At 35.6% G+C, this 22,202-nt stretch overlaps 2 protein-coding genes and 1 pseudogene across 2 annotated transcripts; 2 read left to right on the top strand and 1 right to left on the bottom strand.

Moving 5' to 3' along the window:
* Nucleotides 1-9,990: 9,990 nt before the first annotated feature.
* LOC119693967 lies at nt 9,991-17,337 on the top strand. The gene is made up of 3 exons (XM_048625288.1): nt 9,991-10,758; nt 11,272-12,433; nt 15,771-17,337. The coding sequence occupies exons 2-3, from the start codon at nt 11,276-11,278 to the stop codon at nt 16,329-16,331; spliced, it is 1,719 nt and encodes a 572-aa protein (XP_048481245.1). The 5' UTR covers nt 9,991-10,758; nt 11,272-11,275; the 3' UTR covers nt 16,332-17,337.
* Nucleotides 17,338-17,488: 151 nt separating this feature from the next.
* On the bottom strand, nt 17,489-20,468 carry LOC125489426 (protein ALP1-like). The gene has a single exon (XM_048625295.1). The coding sequence runs from the start codon at nt 20,018-20,020 to the stop codon at nt 19,121-19,123; it is 900 nt and encodes a 299-aa protein (XP_048481252.1). The 5' UTR covers nt 20,021-20,468; the 3' UTR covers nt 17,489-19,120.
* LOC125489428 lies at nt 18,505-21,965 on the top strand (annotated as a pseudogene).
* The last annotated feature ends 237 nt before the right edge of the window (nt 21,966-22,202 follow it).

Raw genomic sequence — 22,202 nt, 5'->3', positions numbered from 1 at the left:
TAAAAATGATGAGTACCTGATAAATAACTTATCAAAATTAAGGGTTGAACATTTGTCGACGTGTGAGAAAGAAAATATTATAGATATTTGTTCTGAGTACCGAGATATATTTTACTGTGAAGATATACCATTATCATTCACCAGTACTATCAAACATCACATAAGAACTCGTCACGAGGATCCTATATATATTAAACCTTATAGATTATCACCGTCCCAGAACGAAGAAATTAAAAACCAAGTCGACAAATTAATGAAAGATAATATAATTCAACATAGTTTTTCCCCGTGGAGTGCGCCAGTTCATCTTGTACCGAAAAAGACAGAAGAACCAGGCACACAGAAGTTTCGAATGGTGATTGACTATCGAAAACTCAATGACATTACGATTGACGATAAATATCCTTTGCCAAATATTAACGACATTTTCGATAAATTAGGCAATAGTAAATTTTTCAGTACTATAGACTTAGCGTCTGGATACCACCAAATTGAAGTACTAGAACGGGACAGACCTAAAACGGCCTTCAGTACAACGTCAGGTCACTTCGAGTTTCTCAGAATGCCCTTTGGTTTGAAAACGGCTCCCGCCACATTTCAAAGAGCAATGGATAACATCCTTAGGAACGAATTAAACGATAAAATCTGTTTAATTTACTTAGATGACGTCATTGTTGCATCAGAAACATTTGAAGAACATCTACAAAAACTTAAAAGATTATTTGATAGAATGAGAGAATCCAATTTAAAGATCCAACTTAATAAATCCGAATTCTTTAAGAAGGAAATACTTTAATTAAAAGTTTTTTTGGATTGATCGGTTATTATCGTCGTTTTATCAAAGATTTCGCAAAGATAACTAAACCAATGACGAACTTGTTAAAGAAAAAGAGCGACATGAAGATAACAGATGAATTCAAAGATGCATTTAACACATGCAAATCTTTGTTTATTAATGCCCCTCTTTTACAATATCCCGACTTCAATAAACCATTCATCTTAACGACAGATGCTTCCAACATAGCCCTAGGCGCTGTGTTATCACAAGGTGAGATAGGTAACGATAAGCCTGTAGCATATGCTAGTAGGACATTATCAGACACCGAATCTAGATATAGTACAATAGAAAAAGAACTATTAGCCATATTATGGGCAGTAAAGTATTTTAAACCTTATTTGTACGGTAAAAAATTCACCATCTATACAGATCATCGACCATTATCATGGCTGTACTCATTAAAGGAAACCAACTCAAAACTTACTCGTTGGAGACTTAGGCTTCAGGAGTATGACTTTGACATTGTGTACAAAAGTGGAAAGCAAAACACAAATGCTGACGCTTTGTCACGTATAAAGTTAAGTCATATTATCAAAACCAACATGATAACAAGTCCACAACCAAACGATAGTGATAATTCAGATGATGAAATTTTAATTGATGATACCGACGACTTAATACAAAGTAATGAACCAAATTTTAAAACAATTGAGGATGCAATTGATTCAAAACCAAATCAAATCATCTTCCATAAAAGTTTAAATGATATTGTATCAATAAAAGAAGTAAGTGAAAACCCGAAAATTTTAAAAGTTTATTTACCAGAACAGGACTCAGAAAAAATTAAAGAATTTCTTAAAAATTATGTTAATCATCAACGGAAAACATATGTCTATTTTGAATCCAATAATCTTAGAGAAACTTTTAAAACTGTGATTAATAATTTATTCCAAGATAATGTAACTTTCGTAGAATGCACACAACGTGTTATTGTTTTAACGGACGAAGATCAACAAAGAGACATTATATTAAAGTACCATGAAGGTAAAACAGCCCATCGAGGGATACGCGAAACTTACGCTAAATTAAAGAGAAATTATTATTGGCCAAAAATGAAAGAAACCATTTCTGCCATAATTAATAATTTTCCTATTTGTAAACAAATGAAATACGACCGTAAACCTATAAAACCTTTAATTCAACTGACGCAAACGCAAATGCGACCATTTGAAGAGATATTTATGGATTTATTTTCTATTGATGGTCAACTATACTTAACAATTGTTGATGCCTTTAGTAAATTAGGTCAAGCAATTGAAATTAACAACAGAAGTACACCAGAAGTAGTAAAAGCACTTTTAAAATATTTCTCAATGTATGGAATACCGTCTAAAATTAGCAGTGATCCCGGTTCAGAATTTAATAATGTTTTAATTAGAGAAACCGCTAAACTATATAAAATTGATTTGCACATTGGAACACCTAAAAATCCAAATTCAATGGGAATCATTGAACGATTCCATAGTACAATAATTGAAATTTATCGAGTAATTAAATATACAGTTGATAGTTCTGATGCTATGTCTAATATGTCATATGCTATAATGGCGTATAACAATAAGATTCATTCAGCAACAGACTTTACTCCATTTGAAGTTACTTTTGGACACACCGAAAGTAGAAATACTTTTGATGTTGATTTTGAAAATGTTTATCTACAACAATTAGTAAGAGATCATGCTAATAGAACTAAAGTGTTATATGAATATTTTGCGGATAAATTACAGCGAAATAAGGAAACGGTTCAACAAAAGAAAGCAACTACCTCAGAACCAAGTACTAGTTTCACAGTAGGTCAAGACATTTATACAAAATTAGTTAACCAGCGTAAAGGAAAAGATAAACCACGTTATCAACCTGCGAAAATAATAGGTGAAATGGATAAAAACGTTATTCCTGTTAAAGTAAAAGAAAGAGAAACTAAAGTCGCACTCAAAAATGTTCGGCGGGCTGTGATATAAAATCACATATATATTTGTTATTAATCACTAGGATGTCACGGTTTGTTTGTCATTAATCTTAGATTACCTATATAAAGCATTATCATGTAATAAAATTATCATGATGTATATTAAATAAACATAATTTGTAAAGAAATGTTTTAAAATGAAAAAAATTATGATTTAAGGATGAGCTTAACATGATTATACTAATTCAATTATAATGTATTGAATAAAAATAATGTATTTTAATTTTATAAATATATGAAATTGATTTGTGAAATAAAAACACAAATGAAATGTTGTCAACAAATTTTATTTTAGTAGAATAGGATTTCTATTAATAAAGTTGTATATATTTGAATTAATTATAGCAGTTAACCTAAGATGCGAGTAGTTTTGTATAATCATAGTCATAGTTTAGATTTATGGGTTCAAGGGTATTACTAACATAGATTTAAAACCTGTATTTCCAATCTGTATTCTTGTTAGAGTTAAGTTAGTCAAGTAAGCAGTGAAAGTGATAAAAAGTGCAAGTGATAACGTCGTCGTACGTTGAAAAGTGAAACACTGAACAACAACAAATAGTAACGATCAATTGTAACTGATCTAGATTTAAGTTATTGTATACTTATTAGTTTTAGTTAACTAACCACGGTAATTAAGATAGATTTTAAGATAGATTACGAAATTTTCTTTAAAATTAAATCGTTTTAAAGATAATTTCATTTTAAGGGTGGAGGAGTTAAGTATCCACATATATTCGCACATTACATAGTTGTTTGGTTCCTTTATCATTAGCAAAACATGAGGTGGCACTAATCCGCTGGCAAATTAAACTGTCGTAAAAGTCAGCAAATATTTTTGTTTATGAGCTTTCTAGAGCTAAAACGTGCCTACAGAGGTCAAAACACAGTTTAGTAACGCACCCATGCATTTCGTGATGATAAGGAAGACCATTCGTATATAAGAGGCGCAGGAGCTAGAGTCAGGCACTTCTGTCTCCACCTCCGGTCCTCACAGTCAACTCAGTTTGTTTTTTGTTAAAACTATATTTAACATTTTAAATTGTGAAGTTAATAATATAATCATTATCGAGTATCAAATCTCCAAGTTTCATTAAAAACCTCCCCGAGTCGGCACGAAACTTCACTAGCTACTAAGACTGCATCCTACTGAGGTTAACCCTGTGGATCTGGGGTGGGCCCTTTTGGAGTCTGATCCCGCTAAGATACATGAAAGGATCTCAAAGATAGACGGATTCAATGAATCGCAGCAGAAGAAGGAACCAAGTCTAGCAATGACCGCCTCCGCTCACGCTGAGCTGATCATTGTATTCAGCGACAAGACCCTCAAGAGTTATAATCTCTATGAGGGTAAGAAATCTCACATATCTGAAACCAAAAACAATATATTAATAATATGATATCATAATATATTAATAATGCTGACATCAGACATAAGACAGCATGCACCGCTCGAATTTTACTTCAGAAGAAAAATAAATACCCGTAGAGCCAAACCACACGGGCGGCGCGGCTGCGGCGCGGCGCCTGAGCGGCGCCGCTGCGGTTTTCTACATACAAAAATGCATTGTAGCCACATGGCGCCATGCGGTGTGCTCCGGCGCCGCACCGCGCGCGCATCGGATTCGAGACGAGGCGGGGAGGGGTGTAAGCAGAGCGGTGCCGGAGCGGCGCCGCAGTTCTTTGTTTGCGCAGCATAGGGAAGGACGCATGCTGGATTAAGTACGATCACGTAACCTGTACCTATTAAAATGAGTACCAGTGATGAGGAAAATATTGACATGGACTACCTCATTTCTTTAGTTCAAGAACGGGAAGTACGGTGGGATAAGTTTCATGTGGATTTTAAAAACAATAATTTAAAAGCGAAGGCATGGGCAGATGTTACAAAAAAATTATTTCCAGAATTTGATAGCTACGCTCCCGATCGAAAGAACAAAATTGGTGAGTCCTTATTTTTCTTCATACTAGTAACATGACTAAATTTTCTTTAATTCGGTAAGGTCGGCCAAAAAGTTATGGTCAAAGATTATAGAAGGGATAGTAAGCCATGGGTTCAGGGCCTCATTATTGAGGAATCGATTCCTAATGTAACATACATAGTAGATGTAAAAGGGATGAGATGGAAAAGACATGTCAATCAAATGGTTACTTGCTCTGATCTTTTAGACCTAGGTTAGTTATACTCACTGGCCTCTCTATCGGACTCGCACGCACTACGTGGCTGCTGTAGGACTCGTTGACTTTTCTAGCATGTTACACATAAGCTCTGGGTTTGGTCGTGCTGAAGTGGGTACGAAAAACTTGGTGGTGGTCAGGGTGACTAAGGGCAATTACACGGCGGTGGCCTATACCGGCCATGATACTATCAAAGATCAGATGGCCCAGGTGGGATTAGTTTACACCGATAGGAGGCCGAAGAAGCCAGCCAGCGATAGGACCAAGGCTCTACCTAAAGTTGGGGCCCTCGTCATCGCTGAGGATAAAGAGAGTGAGCCCAAGCCCGGACCCAGTGGGGTCGCGAGAAAGCCGTCTCCCTCGAAGAACCTAGAACCCAAGGCGCAGAAGGCGCCGGAGCGTTATCCGTACAAGGCTGTCGTCGACGCCGCATCCAAGCTACTAAGACTGCATCCTACTGAGGTTAACCCTGTGGATCTGGGGTGGGCCCTTTTGGAGTCTGATCCCGCTAAGATACATGAAAGGATCTCAAAGATAGACGGATTCAATGAATCGCAGCAGAAGAAGGAACCAAGTCTAGCAATGACCGCATCCGCTCACGCTGAGCTGATCATTGTATTCAGCGACAAGACCCTCAAGAGTTATAGTCTCTATGAGGGTAAGAAATCTCACATATCTGAAACCAAAAACAATATATTAATAATATGATATCATAATATATTAATAATGCTGACATCAGACATAAGACAGCATGCACCGCTCGAATTTTACTTCAGAAGAAAAATAAATACCCGTAGAGCCAAACCACACGGGCGGCGCGGCTGCGGCGCGGCGCCTGAGCGGCGCCGCTGCGGTTTTCTACATACAAAAATGCATTGTAGCCACATGGCGCCGTGCGGTGTGCTCCGGCGCCGCACCGCGCGCGCATCGGATTCGAGACGAGGCGGGGAGGGGTGTAAGCAGAGCGGTGCCGGAGCGGCGCCGCAGTTGTTTGTTTGCGCAGCATAGGGAAGGACGCATGCTGGATTAAGTACGATCACGTAACCTGTACCTATTAAAATGAGTACCAGTGATGAGGAAAATATTGACATGGACTACCTCATTTCTTTAGTTCAAGAACGGGAAGTACGGTGGGATAAGTTTCATGTGGATTTTAAAAACAATAATTTAAAAGCGAAGGCATGGGCAGATGTTACAAAAAAATTATTTCCAGAATTTGATAGCTACGCTCCCGATCGAAAGAACAAAATTGGTGAGTCCTTATTTTTCTTCATACTAGTAACATGACTAAATTTTCTTTAATTGCCACTTCAAAGATCCTGTGCTGCTCATAAAATAGTTTGCAAATTCATTTCTAATGCCATTAGCTGCTGTCAATTCTTCATTTTGGGGTTGGAGAGAGTGAAACTCATCACAAATTATCGCCAATTTATCTTTTTGACGAACACCTTCCCGATCGGCCACAAAATTATGTAGGACACAACATGCTTTTACAATGGCAGTAGCAAAATCATATGATACGTTTATCGGTCTGTGAAAAATGCGCCATTTGTTTGCCATGATTCCAAAAGCACATTCGACATATCTTCTTGCCCTGCTAAGACGATAATTGAATACCATCTGTATTACATCGAGATTTTTACCACCATAAGGACGCATAACATGTTTGCTTAATCCAAAAGCTTCGTCACCCACTAACACATATGGGATTGGTCTATTAAAACCACATAGTGGCTGGGGATCAGGCAATGGCAGCTTCTCGCAAATCATTAACTCGTACAGTTTTGAGTTTTGAAAAACAGTTGAATCGCACTCTTTTCCGTATGCGCCAATATCGACAAAAGTAAATTTATAGTTAGAGTCCACAACAGCTAGCAACACCATAGAAAAAAAAGATTTGTAATTAAAAAAGAGGGAGCCACTATTAGCAGGATTACACATGCGTATATGCTTTCCGTCGATGGTCCCGATGCAATGAGGAAAATTTGCTCTGACATCAAAATCAGATGCAATTTTTTGGAATCGGTCTGTTGTCAGTTCAGGGATGTTGTCACGAAGAAGATGTTTCCATATAGCTTCGCATACTCTCAATATCATACATGCAATCGTAGATTTCCCCCGTTTAAATTTGAATTCTAAATCTTGAATCGTATTTCCACTTCCTAGGTACCTGTAAAAAAAAATATTTAAGATTATTAGGACGACTAGTGCAGCGAAACTAGCGCCACCCGTCTATTTGTTCTATTTCTTTCTGATCACATCATATTTTTAAAATCTAATTCCATAGTGCCCTAGTAAATGACTCATAGTATTTTTCGTATCAATTTCACAATTTTTCCTTTCAAAACCGCCGAGAAAAATTTATTATCGCCAAAAGGATCTCTATAGGACCTTAAAAAAAGACGTGATGAACCTACAAATATACATGTAATATTTGATTTTCATTTCAGGTAATACTGTTGTGAAAAAGTGGAAAAATGTCAAAGACACCTTTTTCAAACATTTTAAAAAAATTAAAGAAGCCTCGAGATCCGGCTCAGCCGCTAAAAAGCTTGCAAAATATCATTATTACAATCAGCTATTATTTTTAACCAAAATAGCACAGAATGCCACGGACGATAGTTTAAACTTAGCTGATGCATCGACCATGAGTTCTACAGATGATGTGCCTGTTCCTGGGCCGTCCCGCTATGTTCCTGTCACCCGAAAGAGAACATTATAGTGCCACAAACTTATCTGTTCCGGTGAGAGCGAACTAAATTGGTCCATACCTCATTACTTACTACACTGTAATTAGTAATCTTACGGAATTCTGACAGTTATCAATTATAGACAAATCAGAGATCACAAACCTTTTTGGGCTGGGCACTTTTTCAATACGAGTCTGGACATCTGAGACTATAATATATATTTTTTAGTCCCTGTATCCATTTTATTAAGTGCGGCGCTCCAAATTAAAAGGGGATTTACCTACGGTGAGAAATAATTACCGTACCTAAATATATCACAAACAGTGAAAAATACAATTAAAGATAATCTCAATTATCCTATATAATTATCGCTGTCGTAGAAATTATATCTAAAAACAACTAGTAATTCTTTTTGAAACGGTAGCCGTAGTACGCCGATGTCAGGCCGATGTTGCGTTCGTTTTTGAATAGATGTAAAAAAAAGAGATGTCGCTCTATAAAATTGTATTGTGTGCACTGACTGGCTTGCATGACGTCACAGCAAACTGTGCGTCTAAAATGTGCGGTGGAGGTACCAAATTAGCGATAGGTACAGGTGAAATTGTGTCAGCGACTCATCGCTGGGAGTAAGACAGCAGAACACGTTTACCCCATCGGTCATCGGTTCTTCGACAGATGTGACCAGCCCACTGCCACTTAAGCTTACTAACTCGGTGAGCTATGTCGGTGACTTTAGTTCTCTGTCAGATTACTTCGTTCCGGATGCGATCTTTCAGAGAGACTCCAAGCATAGCTATTTACATAGCTCGCTGAGTGACCTTCCGTTTGTGAACCAGACCCACTGTAAGTGTCCACGTTTCAGCCCCATAGGTCATAACCGGTAGGACACACTGATCAAAGACTTTCGTCTTGAGACTTTGTGGTATGGGCGACGAGAAGACTTGACGAAGTTTGCCAAATGCTGCCCAGCTAATCATCACTAATATCATCATCATCATCATCAATATCTTCATCATCAGCATCGCTGACATTAATTATTAGAGACTCTGTAACTCTGTCAATAAAATCGTCGAGAGTGCACATCTTATCTTCCTCTTTTATTGTGTGGCTGATGCATTCTTGCCATTTGTCAGGAGTAACATTTTTTATACCTTCTAGTAATAGTTTTTTAACTTCCGCCATTTTGTAATTTGTGTTGTGTCTTGCGACATGCCCCTTCACTTGAGCCCACACCAATTCTATAGTGTTTAGCTCACAATGATATGGGGGCAGTCTAAGCACAGTAATGCCTTGTGCTGCGGCCATTTCGTCCACTATACACTTTTGGTATTTGTGTTTCTCCTGACCCACAATTTCCAACAAATTCACCCTTAACATTTTTTCTTCAAAATTTAAATTTAAATAATATAAATAAAGGTACATAAATATTTATTAAACTTTGAATATTTGTTTATTAGCCCTAATATATTGTCATATGTCAAGATGGTGCAGTTCCAATAATCTTACATACATACCGAACATGTACTTACCGAATAGACAATCTTTTTTTTGAAATTGATTAAAAAGGTTTATTATCCCTGAATTTAGTAGGAAGTGATGCCATGCTAAAGAATAAAATAAAGCAATTAAAATTAATTCGATACATTGGTCGTGAGTCGTGATCCTACTTCATATTATAAATGCGAAAGTTTGTAAGTGTATGTGTGTATGTATGTATGTATGTATGCGTGTATGTTTGTTACTTCTTCACGTCAAAACGGCTGAACCGATTTTAATGAAATTTGGAATGGAGTTAGCTGACACCCTGGATTAAATACCCTTAAAAAATAGAATATAATATAATTAGTTTATTAAGAGTGAAGTCGGAATTCACAGACAAACCAGTAAACTGGTTTTGTGGGTCATTATTAATTGTACTGTGTTTTTTTATGTTTAATAAATACATTGAAACAAACAAACACATATATTACTTTATATCGCGGAATTCCCACGGGAAAACTTATTAAGGCGAAGCGAAGCTCGCGGGAACAGCAATTATATTGAAATATTTGTTATTTTTGTATTAGTTTACTTGAGCAAGTAAATATTTAGATTTATCTTTTTGTATAAAAATATTAAGAAAAAATTATTGCCCAGAAATGGATCGCAATTTTTCCTTTTTTCGGTAAAGAACTTTTTTAGTAGCATCACTTATAAAATGTCAGAATTCTTTCCAATAAAAAATCAGAGATTAAATGAATTTCATATTGACATAGATTATATGGACCAATTTAGTTCGCTCTCACCGGAACAGATAAGTTTGTGGCACTATACAATTGGATGATTTTGAAAAAGATACATTAGAAGCATTAAAAGCTCCTAAGGAGAAGGAGAATCGCCACTTGTCCTTTTTTAAAGGCATACTGCCATCTATAGAAGATTTTACCGAACTTCAGACCCTGACTTTCCAAACAAAAGTTTTACAACTAATCACGGAAATGCGCTATGGACAATCGACTCCACATTCGTCCTTTGCGTTTGAAGAGCAATTATCACACGGGTATCAAAAACCCGAAATTACCAAAGTACGGGTACGTACAGTTCAATAAACTCAAATTCTGCTGTATTTCAATCTCCAAATCAAGGTTCTGAAGTGTCTCAAAATAGCGAAGAGATTGAATATGACTTTGCAAACATGTAAGTGATAATATTGCCCTGAAGTTGATTTGAAAATCTATTATAATATATAAAACAAAGTCGTGTGTGTTACACCATTTGTACTTAACTCGAATAAAGCAAGTTGAAAAAATAAAAGATTTTCATTACCGTAGAATGCTACAACTTTGCCTTTCGTGGACAACATTGCCTATTTTTTTTGGACTACGATGTCTAATCTTTCCATAATATTTTCTCAGTTTCTACCATTTGGATATAATTTTATTTAAGTTGGCAACATTATCTTTATTTTTTTAGAGTGGTAACATTTATATTGTGCTGACAGTTGAGGAAAAAGGTCCGTACGGCGAATGTGCAGAATTTTAGTGCTCGACAACTTTTAGTGTTCCGGTGTGAAAAAAAGGTGTTTTTAAAAGAAATAGGTCCCCAGGGTATGTAATTTTTGTCTATTTTCTGAATTCCTGAAGGATTATAATAAAACCACACGTTTTGAGCGAAATAACCTAATAGGCAATGTTGTCAAAGGTTTCAAAAACTTAAATGATACAACATTGCCTGGGCCTAGGGTTGTCACACATCAGTTTAAAAAATAAATTATATTTATATGATGAATAAAACTACTATTTACGGAGGTAGTCGTTACTTTAGTCATGTTGGAGGTTGTAGTAATATAGTAGGTAATATGATATCTAACAGTCTAACAATATAAAGCTTAGGTACTTACTATTAGTGTCTTCTTAGGTGAGTAGTATAAATACGCTCAGTTTAGGCTTTGTACTCTTGGTAACTACAGATATTTTAAAATGAAATTTAGCTTATCATTTCTCATGACTCCCTAAAACTCATTTATCGTCCAACATTATTAACTACGAATACTTCAAGAGTTTTTTCTACTATATAAACTGAACAAATTTTCAATGATGTCTATTTTGTATTTGTTTTAGACGTATGAAGATGAAAAAAGCTAAAAAACGAAGTAGGAGAAAAGTGGGTTCTCGAAGTTATGCTGATTATTCTCAAGAATCATTAAAAGTGGCTGCTGATCTTGTGCGAGATAAAGCTATCTCTTCATACGAAGCAGAAAAGCAGTTTGGGATTCCACGCCGGACGATTTTAAATAAAGCCAAAAGCATTCATGACAAACCGGTCGGTCGACCTACAGAGTTATCGACCGAAGAAGAGGCTCACATTGCAGAAGCAGTGAATGTCTCAGCTAGATTTGGATGTCCGCTTAGTTTATTAGATTTGCGTATTGTAGTATTTCACTACCTTTCGAAAATCGGAAAAACTCATCTATTTGATGGTAAAATGCCTGGTGAACGTTGGGCTCATCTGTTTTTAGAACGACACAATTTTTCGCAAAGGGCAACACAAAACATCAAAAGAAGCCGTGCTGCAAAAACTGTTGAAGAAATGAACGAGTACTACAGCAATCTCGAAACTTCGCTGAAGGATGTTCCCGATACCAACATACTCAATTTCGATGAAACAAATTTGAGTGATGATCCGGGGTCAAAAATGTGTATTTTTAAAAAAGGTACAAAGCACCCAGAAAGGGTTATGAATGCCAGCAAGAGTGCAGTATCGATCATGTTCAGCGTAACTGCTAATGGAGATTGCTTGCCGCCGTACGTCGTCTATAAAGCAGATCATTTATGGGCTAGGTGGTGCGAAAATGGACCAAAAAATGCTCGATACAATCGCACCAAATCGGGATGGTTCGATATGATGTGTTTCGACGATTGGTTCAAGACTATTGTACTGCCTTGGGCAGATACAAGAGATGGTGTGAAAGTCATAGTGGGGGACAATTTAGCATCGCATTTAAGCATTGAAACAATTCAATTGTGTCAAACCCACAATATAAGATTCGTTTTTCTTCCTAAAAACGCTACCCACCTCACTCAACCTCTGGATGTTGCATTTTTTGGTCCTTTGAAGCGAAAATGGCGAGAAATCTTAACTAATTATAAAGCTTCATACAAAAACACAAACTCAATCAACAAATGTCATTTCCCACAGCTGCTACAAGACCTAATGAACAAAATAGAGATGACAAAAGAAAATAATATTCGAAAAGGTTTTGAAGGTTCTGGAATATTCCCTTTCAAACTTTTTTTTACATGACATTTGGTCATAGGGAACAGATGATGTTTTTCGATACAAATAAATTTATTCACAATTTTATTTTGACCAAGAGTACATTATTTGTACCTAAGTTTTATAAGCGACAGATAGCTAAATTGTTAGCTTACAATATTTATGACCCTGTTATAAGTAGTATAACAGAAGTAGGACCAACTGATACGATAGTTAGTAGTAATACTAATGTAAATTTAAACTGCCATGCACGACAAGAGATGAGCAACTGAGAGTTGTACACCAGAACATTCAGGGGCTTTCTCGCAAACTTCTAATGCTAGAGTTATTTTTAGAACAATACGACATAGACATAATTTGTATTACTGAGCATCACCTTAAAAATGATGACATGAATTTTAATGTAAAAAATTACAATGTTATTAGCTCATTTAATAGGAAATCGTTAGACAAAGGAGGATCATTAATATTTGTAAAGAAAAATTTAAAATGTAAGGATAGGAAAGATATTGTAAAATTATCGGTCGAAAGAATAGCTGAACTAGCTTGTGTTGAGATGGACAAGTATATAATTTTAAGCGTGTACAGGCCCCCCTCTTCTGACTATAAAGTATTTGAGAAAGTGATGGAGGATAGTCTTACCATCTTATCTGAGCTCAAAACAAGTGGTCGTGGTGGGAGATTTTAATATTGATTTATTAGTTGAGACTTCTATGAAATGTTGTATAATTAATTTGTTCAAGTCATATAATTTAAGTAATGTCTTCCTGGAACCTACCAGAATTACTCCCACCTCAGCCACTTGTATTGACAATATTTACTGTAATTGTGATTTTACTAATCATTCTGTAATCAATTGTTTACCATCCGACCACAGTGGGCAAATTATTACGTTTCCTTGTACTTTTGAACGTAAGTCAGCCACTTTCAAGTTCAGACCAGTAACATCATACAGAATTGATAAGTTTAAATCTCGATTGAACAGTAAACTTGGCTACTGTAGAAGCTCTGAAAGAAATCCCAATGATGCCTTTAAGGAAATATTTCAAGGTTTGTCTCAAGAATTTGAAAACGTGTTCACTAAGAAAGAAGTAGATGTTAATTGTAAACTAAGTCTTAATGACTGGGCAACATCGGGAATTTATAAGAGCAGACGTAAATTATATGATCTCTATGAACAGCGTACATTTACTCATGACGATAACTTTAGAGATTATGTAAAGAAATATACAAAGATATTCAAAGCCGTTTGCCACCAAGCTAAATCAGATTATATAAATAGAAAGATTAAAAACTCTAATAACAAGATTAAAACCGTATGGAATATCATTAATACGGAAACCGGGAAGAATAAACCACGTGATTTAAATTTTGAACTTAAAATTAATGATAAAATTGTTTCATCTAGTGAAGAAGTGGCTTCCGTCTTTGAAGATTTTTTCCGTAGTATACCGATAGCTACAACTGAGAACCTTGATTCATCTTGCGCTGAAGCTGAACGTTTGCTAAGAGGGAATGCACCGCCTTGCGATCTCGACTTTCAATTTCATGGTATAAATACACAGACCATAATTACCACTTATAAAGAATTAAATTTAAAAATGACAGAAGATTTATGGGGCATGTCCGTTAAAGTTATTAGTCATGTTATTGATATCCTAGCACCCCACTTGGCTAATCTTTTTAACAGATGCATTGAGGTCGGTGTATTCCCCGATTTGATGAAACTTAGTAAACTAATACCGCTTTTTAAATCTGGTGAGAAAAATGATCCCAATAATTTTAGGCCTGTATCAGTTTTGCCAGTACTGAGTAAAATATTTGAAAAAATTATGCTGCATCAAATGCTTTCGCACTTTAATATTCACAGCCTTCTCCATAACCAACAGTTCGGTTTCACCAAAGGTCGATCTACAACTGACGCTGGTGTCGCGTTGGTCAAACACATATTTAGTGCTTGGGAGGAACGTCTTGATGCTGTGGGTGTATTTTGCGATCTATCGAAAGCATTTGATTGTGTGGATCATGCCACTCTACTTATGAAACTTAAATATTATGGGCTAACTGGCAAAGCTCTTACATTATTGGAATCATACTTGAGCAACAGAACTCAACTAGTTGACATAAATGGAGTGCGTTCGGCTGGCTGTCCTGTCAGTATGGGTGTTCCCCAAGGCTCGATTTTAGGACCATTCTTGTTTCTTGTATATGTTAACGATTTACCGTTTTTGGTAGATAAATTATGTGAGATTGTATTGTTTGCTGATGATACTTCACTTATATTTAAGTTGAAGCGACAAGAAGTCAATTTTGACAATGCAAACAGTACTCTTTCCATAGTTGCTAATTGGTTCACTGTAAATAATTTAGCTCTTAACTCCAAGAAAACAAAATGTATTAAATTCACTTTGCCTAATGTAAGACAAGTAGAGACATATTTGACATTGAACAACGATAAGCTAGAGTTAGTAAATGAAACGGTATTCCTGGGTATTACAATTGACTCAAAGTTGCAATGGGGACCCCATATTGAGAGGATAGCCGGTAGATTGAGTTCTGCAGCTTATGCGGTTAGAACCATTAGACAGTTAACAGATGTAGATACAGCCAGGCTTGTGTATTTTAGTTATTTTCATAGTGTTATGTCTTACGGAATTATATTGTGGGGACGAGCGGCTGACATTAATCAAATCTTTGTTCTGCAAAAACGAGCGATTCGAGCCATATATGTATTAGGGTCTAGAATTTCATTAAGAGATACGTTTAAGGAAATAGGTATACTAACTGTTCCATGCCAATATATCTATGAAAATATTATGTATGTTCGTAAAAACTTAAATTCATTTAGTAAAGTAGGAGCCACTCACGGTATTGAGACCAGAAACAAAAATAAGTTGCTTTTCCCCACACTCAGACTTTCGAAAACAAACACATCATTCATAGGGAACTGTATACGTTTTTATAATAAATTATCAAATGAAGCAATAAACCTTACTGAGCACAAATTTAAGAATTATGTTAAAGCTACATTATGTAGTAAAGCTTACTATAGTATAAATGATTATTTAAACGACAAAAACGCGTGGTCTTGTCCACCTCAGCTAAGGCTATGGAAAAAATGAAATGGATATAGGTACTTAAGTAAAATTGTAGGTACTAGATATAAGTAAAAATTGTAATAGATTATAAGGAAAAAGCTGAAAAGATGCTCGAGGAGTTTCTTTCGCCATTTCTTTCCTTCTCAATGACGGGGCCTTAGTGAAATGGTGGTAGATGACTATCGACAAATAATTGTAAAATTTTACGTCGATTAAACCATTTGAATTTGAATTTGAAATTTGAATTCAATCCATCAAAGGTGACTATTAAAATTCCTACAGTGGACGAAAAAAATATTCACCAATTTGATTCCTGCCTTTTGGAATTCCTAGAAAGCAATAGACAAACACGGACATTAAAAACAGGTCATAACAGCAAGCTCCAAGTGACACCTGGTAAATCGATATCCACAGAAGAAGCCGAAGAGATAGCTAAAGCTAAAAAGGTAAAAGAACAAAACAAAGAGAAGAGAGACACAAAACAAAAAGAGAAAAAAGACTTAAATCAAAAAGAAAAAAAAGAATTGAAACCTACAGATAAGAAACAATTAAGTATACCAGGACCATCGAAATTAAGATTTGTTCAAATGAACGATGTATGTCAAACTAATAGTATTGAATTACAAAATAAAACATCAGCGGTAAAAGAGAAGAAGGACTCAAGTTTACCGAAACCATCTAAACTCAGGTTTGTTAAGATGAAAGATAAAAAAAAGCACACCTTCATAGAGAACAAGAAACGAATTCTGCGTATGATATATTTGAGCTTGATTATGACACTACATTTAAAGACATTGCGGCATTAGATACGAGGAATTTATCGTTGGGGCTCATAACACCGGACAGTCTCTCTGGACTTTGTACAAATGTCATAAACATTCACTTGCAGAATTTTGATTCCAATGAGAAAATGCATTCATCCTTTCTTCTATTCAGGCAGTGTTCATGTCAGAATTTTTTGAAATACTAAAAAATTCTGACATGAACACTGCTTTTTGCGGGAAACTACCAGAATGCCTGAATAGAAGAAGGATGAAACTTCAAAAAAAAATACATCGAAGATAACGATCACATCTACTAGAACTATCAAAGAAGCTTCCCCTCCGAAAAGAATGATTTTACATGATATGGATGCAAAAAATAAATAATTGTAAAAAAAGGCGAGCTAATACTGCAGATAACCTGATTAAAAAGAGACGTTTTCATGATAGCGACTCCAGCGAAATATCGGACGTTTCTTTTCATGCTGACACAGATGAATCTGAATATGAAAATCTTGATGAGTATGTTGCAAAATGTTTGGAAAAACAAGAAGACGACAGATTTGAAGTAGAACAACAAGAAAACATAAGTCCTTTTGGATTCAGTGATATTAAATTCTACAATGAAGATCCTGTTAACTTTGAAAACGGCAACTGGATAATTGTAAAATTTGCGACAAAAAAAAGTGTCAAGCATTTTGTAGGGATAGTTTTGTCATTAAATGGCAAAATCCCAATGGTTAAATTCGCAAGAAAAGTAAAAACATCAAAATGTGAGAAGGGAACAGTTTTTACATACCCCAATGTTGACGACATTTGCACAGTGTCAGATTTAAATTATATTGTTGCCGTTTTGCCAAAACCGCAAACTACTCGGCGGGGGCAATTCATTTTTAAACAAAGGTTTAATGAGTTTAATATACAGTAACCTGCTTGTTTCTATTTTAAATGTTTCTATTTTATTTTTTCAATTTAAATGTAATCTAGATAAGGGCAATTTTTGATCTCATTTTTACAATAATAGGTAGGTAATAGTCGTTTAAAAATAGAAACTGTTTGTTGTTTTTTTTTAATATAGAGATATAAAATCTCGTTTATTTTCCGGACACTAATACCTACCATAGAAGTGGAAATTACTATTAAGTTCTTACCTAAATTGATGGGTACCTACAACTGATTTAGAAATTTAATAAAAAATAATAATTAATAACTGTATTTATTTGGCACAACCCTAATCCTAACGACACATTTTTGTAAGGAGATTTCTCGAAACCTGCTACAACATTGCCTAAGATCTGTGAAAAAAAATATATCACACGAATGGCAAAAATAAGTTAGTTGGGATTAAATATAATGTACTTACCACCCATCCCAGAAAAAAAAACTATCAAATTGACTGTTTATTCATTTATATATCCTTCTAGGCAATGTTGTATCTTTCAGCTACAACTTTGCCTACGACTTTGAACACATATAAATCCATTTTCCTGTACGATTTTAAAGAATTTAAGTCTTAGGTTGCAAGGCATAAGGTCTGAGTTCTGAATGAAGCCTTTTGTAATCCATAATAATAAATAGGTTTGTTTACATGAACAAAAAACCTCAAAATCCAGGCAAAGTTGTAGCATTCTACGGTACTTACCTCAAAGTGATACCCAACATTTCTATTGGCTCCATTGGATTCCACATATTAGTATACTGTTTCCGTATATGGGGCTCTAAGGATTGCAATAAACCTTGAAAAGTGGATACGCTCATTCGAAAAAAATTGTAAAACCTCTTTTCGTCTAAAACCAACTCTTGATATTCTTTAAAGAAAAAAAGTCCGTCACTATTCCTCAAGGCTATAAATGGACTGATCCAGTGTTTTCGTATGATTCTACGTCGATTTCTTCGGTGGCGAAGTAATAAGAGCAGCAGCACACGTCTTTCCCGATCCATTGTTATTACAGACTGTCGTACGTAGCGATGGACAACCCCTCATTATGCTACCGCTGCGGCGCCGCCGCGGCTCCGTAGATCGTTGCGACGCCGCTGCGACGCCGCTCTGCCCGTGTGGTCGCCAGCGCGGCGAAATGGCTTGCGGTGCGGCGCCGCGCCGCCCGTGTGGTTTGGCTCTTACATACGACGCCGCGGCGGCGGCGGCGAGTCTTTGGGCCGAAACACATAAGCGCGTTGCGGCGCCGCGCCGCTGAAATCGGCAGTGCGCTATAGCGGTGCGGCGCCGCAACGCACGACGTGAATTCCAGCGTTATGACGTCATACTTGTTGACAAGGATGCAGTTTGTTTCTAACACTCTTGCAAACAACACGTGTCAACCGAGAAGCAGTTTTAAAATTAAAATGTCTGACGTTGACGTCGATCTGTTTATATCTTCGGTTCAGGAACACCGTTGTTTGTGGGATACTAGTGACGAAACCTATAAAGACAAATTTATAAAACAAGAAGCATTTGTGAGATCGTTTATGTTGATTACAAGGAAAAAAACTCAACCGAAAAATCAAAACTGGGTAAGTAGTAACATATAGTCTTAGGTTTACGCGATCACTATTCACAATAAAACTACAATTTTTACTGTAGTAAAAACGTAAAAATCTGATCCGCGGTTTAAATTGTAGTTTAATGTAAGTAGCGTGTATCTTTTTTTTTTAATCATATGAAATACACCATTTATTTTAATGCCCTATGCAAAAGATTTTCTCTAAGTTAAAATTATATTTTTTTCTCGTGCTCTTATTCAAAAAGGTAAACAAATACTATAAATAAAACCAAATTGCCATTTAAATTGTTTATTCGCAGTTCACAACATGTTAAATAGTTTGAATCAAATGTATTAAGGTATTATTTGTATTTTGAACTGAGTAGATACGAACATTAATATTTTGTTTAATTGCCAACTTAGGGCGCCAACATCACTGGAAAAGTAATTACAAAAATCATTCCGTATTAGATGTGGGCTTAAATTATTTTCATTTGCTGTGGGCAAATGCAACATTTGCAGATCAGAATCATCAAAGATAATGTCATCGGTCGCTTGTACTCCATCTCGATTCAAAACAAAGTTGTGCATTACACAACATGCCTTGATAATGTCTGTCGCAAATTCGTATTGCACATTCATAGATCGATGAAATATGCGCCATTTATTGGCTAGGATGCCAAAAGCGCACTCGACATATCTTCGGGCACGACTCAGTCGATAATTGTAAACTCTTTGTTGTACCGACAAATGTTTTCCTGAGTAAGGGCGCATGACGTTATTCGAAATTGAGAATGCTTCATCTCCTACAAAAACAAATGGAGTTTCATTTTGAGAACCTGGTAAAGGCTTTGGTACAGGAATAGGTAATTTGCGTGTCATAATCAAATCATAAAGTTTAGAGTTCTGGAAAACGGTGGAGTCACTTTCCTTGCCATACGCTCCTATATCGACAAAAATGAATCTATATCTAGAATCTACAAGAGCTAATAAAACTATTGAATTATAGCCCTTATAATTGTAAAACAGTGATCCACTGTGCGCAGGACATGTAATACGGACATGTTTACCATCAAGAGCTCCTATGCAGTTAGGAAAATTTGCTTTCTTGTCAAACTCAATAGCGACATCTTCTAGAACCTGTTTTGTTATAGGAGGTATATTTTGACTTGATAGATGTTTCCATATGGCGCGACAAACTGTCCTTACAATTTTTGCTATTGTACTTGCTCCTCGGAAGTAATTCGTATGCATGGTTTTAAAGTCACTGCCGGTTGCTAGAAATCTAAAATGAAATAATAATTAGTAGGCAAATAATAAAATAATACAAATGTAGGTATAATCAAACTCAAACCGCGCAGGTAATAGTGTTGCTAAAGGAATAGATTTTCAAAGATAGACAGGTAGTTTTTCAAAGAAGTACTCAATAAATATTTTACATTATGGTTGTTCTAGGCAAAGTCAATCAGTTTTTAACTTGCCAAAGTCAAGAAAAAGCAGAAAATTATTCTTTTTCGGCGGCCAGCCATTTATATGAAATTGGATGGACCGAAAGTACTTATGAAAGTTATATCAAATTTTATATGTAGTATAAATGGAATCTAGGGAATTTTAGTCTTTATTACTATTTTTCACTTGTGAAGTTTTTTGTTGCAGGTAATGATTTAGTCAAGAAGTGGAAGGCCATAAAAGATAATTTTGCTAAATACACTCACGGGCAATGAAAAGGTTCCACTGAGAAAATCACCTAATTACTTCTAAACGGAAAATCCTAGCTTAAGCCTAGTCTTCTGCAACATTAAAGTACATTTAACAGAGCATCAGGATATTAACAACTAAAATCGGTAATATTTTGTTCCAGTTTTAAATATTTTATTTGAAAAAATTGGTATCGTTTGCTGTCGGAATTTTGTGAGTGGAACTTTTTCATTGCCCGGCAGTGTATAAAAAAAAAACTAAAAGATGCCAATCGATCAGGAGCTGGAGCTGCAAAAATTAAAGAATATCACTTGAATAAACAATTACAGTTTTTGAAAAAGGTTTCACAAAATGCAACTGATTCCAGTTTATGCGTAGCGGAAGGAGATATTGAGAATGAAATAACGGCATTGCCTCGTTATAAAAGTCAACCACGAAAACGAAAGGCAGGTGATAAGGATGATATTGAAGAAGATTTATTGGCAATATTAAAAACACCGGAGAATAGACATTTGCATTTTTTCAAGGGGATTTTACCATCTCTACAATCGTTAAATGAGAATCAAACATTGATATTTCAAAGTCGGGTGCTTCAAATATTAACGGACATTCTTCAACCTTCAATTCATCAAAATACACATCACGGCTATAATCAAGAATATCAGCATCAGGGTTACAATCAAGGATATTCAACTATGAGATACGATAATACGGTTCAGAGTGGCTACCACACTTCTACTCCTGGAAGTTCGATTACTGAACAGAGGACTACCTCATCATCAAACCAACAACGTCCAATAAATTCACCATTTTACTGGACGAAACGTCAGCTACTTCCTATGTTTCACAAGATGAGGAGTTTGATTTTTCTTAAATTGATCATTACATTTTTTAAGGCATATTAAAGTATTCTTAAAGTAAGAAAATTGTATAATGCAAAAAGCTTAATTTGATTCTGTCTTGTTTCATTTGAACCTGGCTTTGTACCACTAGGTACCCCCAAACCATGAACACTAGTGATGCAAATTTTTTATCTACACCCCGCTAGTACCACAGGTGTATAAAGCCAGGGGTACAAATAAAACTAAACATTTGATTCCTAGTGCCATAAACATCAATAAAAAAAATAAGAAACCTATTTGTTTTACCTTAAAGTTAAGCCCAGCATTTCCAAAGCAGTAACTGGTTTCCTTCCTTTATTTTTTTTCTTCTGTATATATTTTGATAACTCGCTTAATAGCTCTTCAAATGATGATATACTCATTCGAAAGTAGGCAACAAATTTTTTTTCGTCTATCTTTAATGCTTCGTATTTTTTAGAAAAGAACTCGCCATTTGGAATCATACCCTTACTTAATGGATGTATCCAGTATCTTTTTTGCCGTATTTTTAAGATAGAATAATGTCTTCTTAATAACAAATAAGCAATAAGTTTATTACGATCCATCGCAGAGAGACGTCTATCCACACTCAAAAATCACGAGAAAATGGTTGCCCTACCATAATGGTAGGGCAATGATCTTAAGACTTAAGACTTATCGAATTATACGTACTGCCTCAGACTGCCTTCTCTTTCAGGAAGATCTAATTCGTTTCTCAGACTACTGCCTGCGTAATAAACTACAACTAAACATAAAAAAATGTAATATTGTCAACTTCACCAAAAACAAGAATGTATTCAACTATCCATACCTACTTAGTAGCCAGTTACTCACTAAAGTTGATTCTCTTCGTGATC

The sequence above is a fragment of the Plutella xylostella genome, chromosome 14 (assembly GCF_932276165.1).
Source record: "Plutella xylostella chromosome 14, ilPluXylo3.1, whole genome shotgun sequence".
Taxonomy (NCBI): Eukaryota; Metazoa; Arthropoda; class Insecta; order Lepidoptera; family Plutellidae; genus Plutella; species Plutella xylostella.
The sequence above is the reverse complement of the archived record's forward strand: the minus strand, read 5'-3'. Positions and strand labels throughout refer to the sequence as shown.

Excerpts from the sequence above, each read along its gene's own strand:
- LOC119693967 (XM_048625288.1), top strand. The coding sequence starts at position 11,276 with ATGAAGATGAAAAAAGCTAAAAAACGAAGTAGGAGAAAAGTGGGTTCT. Across the intron at positions 12,434-15,770 it reads AAGGTTCTGGAATATTCCCT|TTCAATCCATCAAAGGTGAC; the intron begins TTCAAACTTTTT and ends TTGAAATTTGAA.
- LOC125489426 (XM_048625295.1), bottom strand. The coding sequence starts at position 20,020 with ATGCATACGAATTACTTCCGAGGAGCAAGTACAATAGCAAAAATTGTA.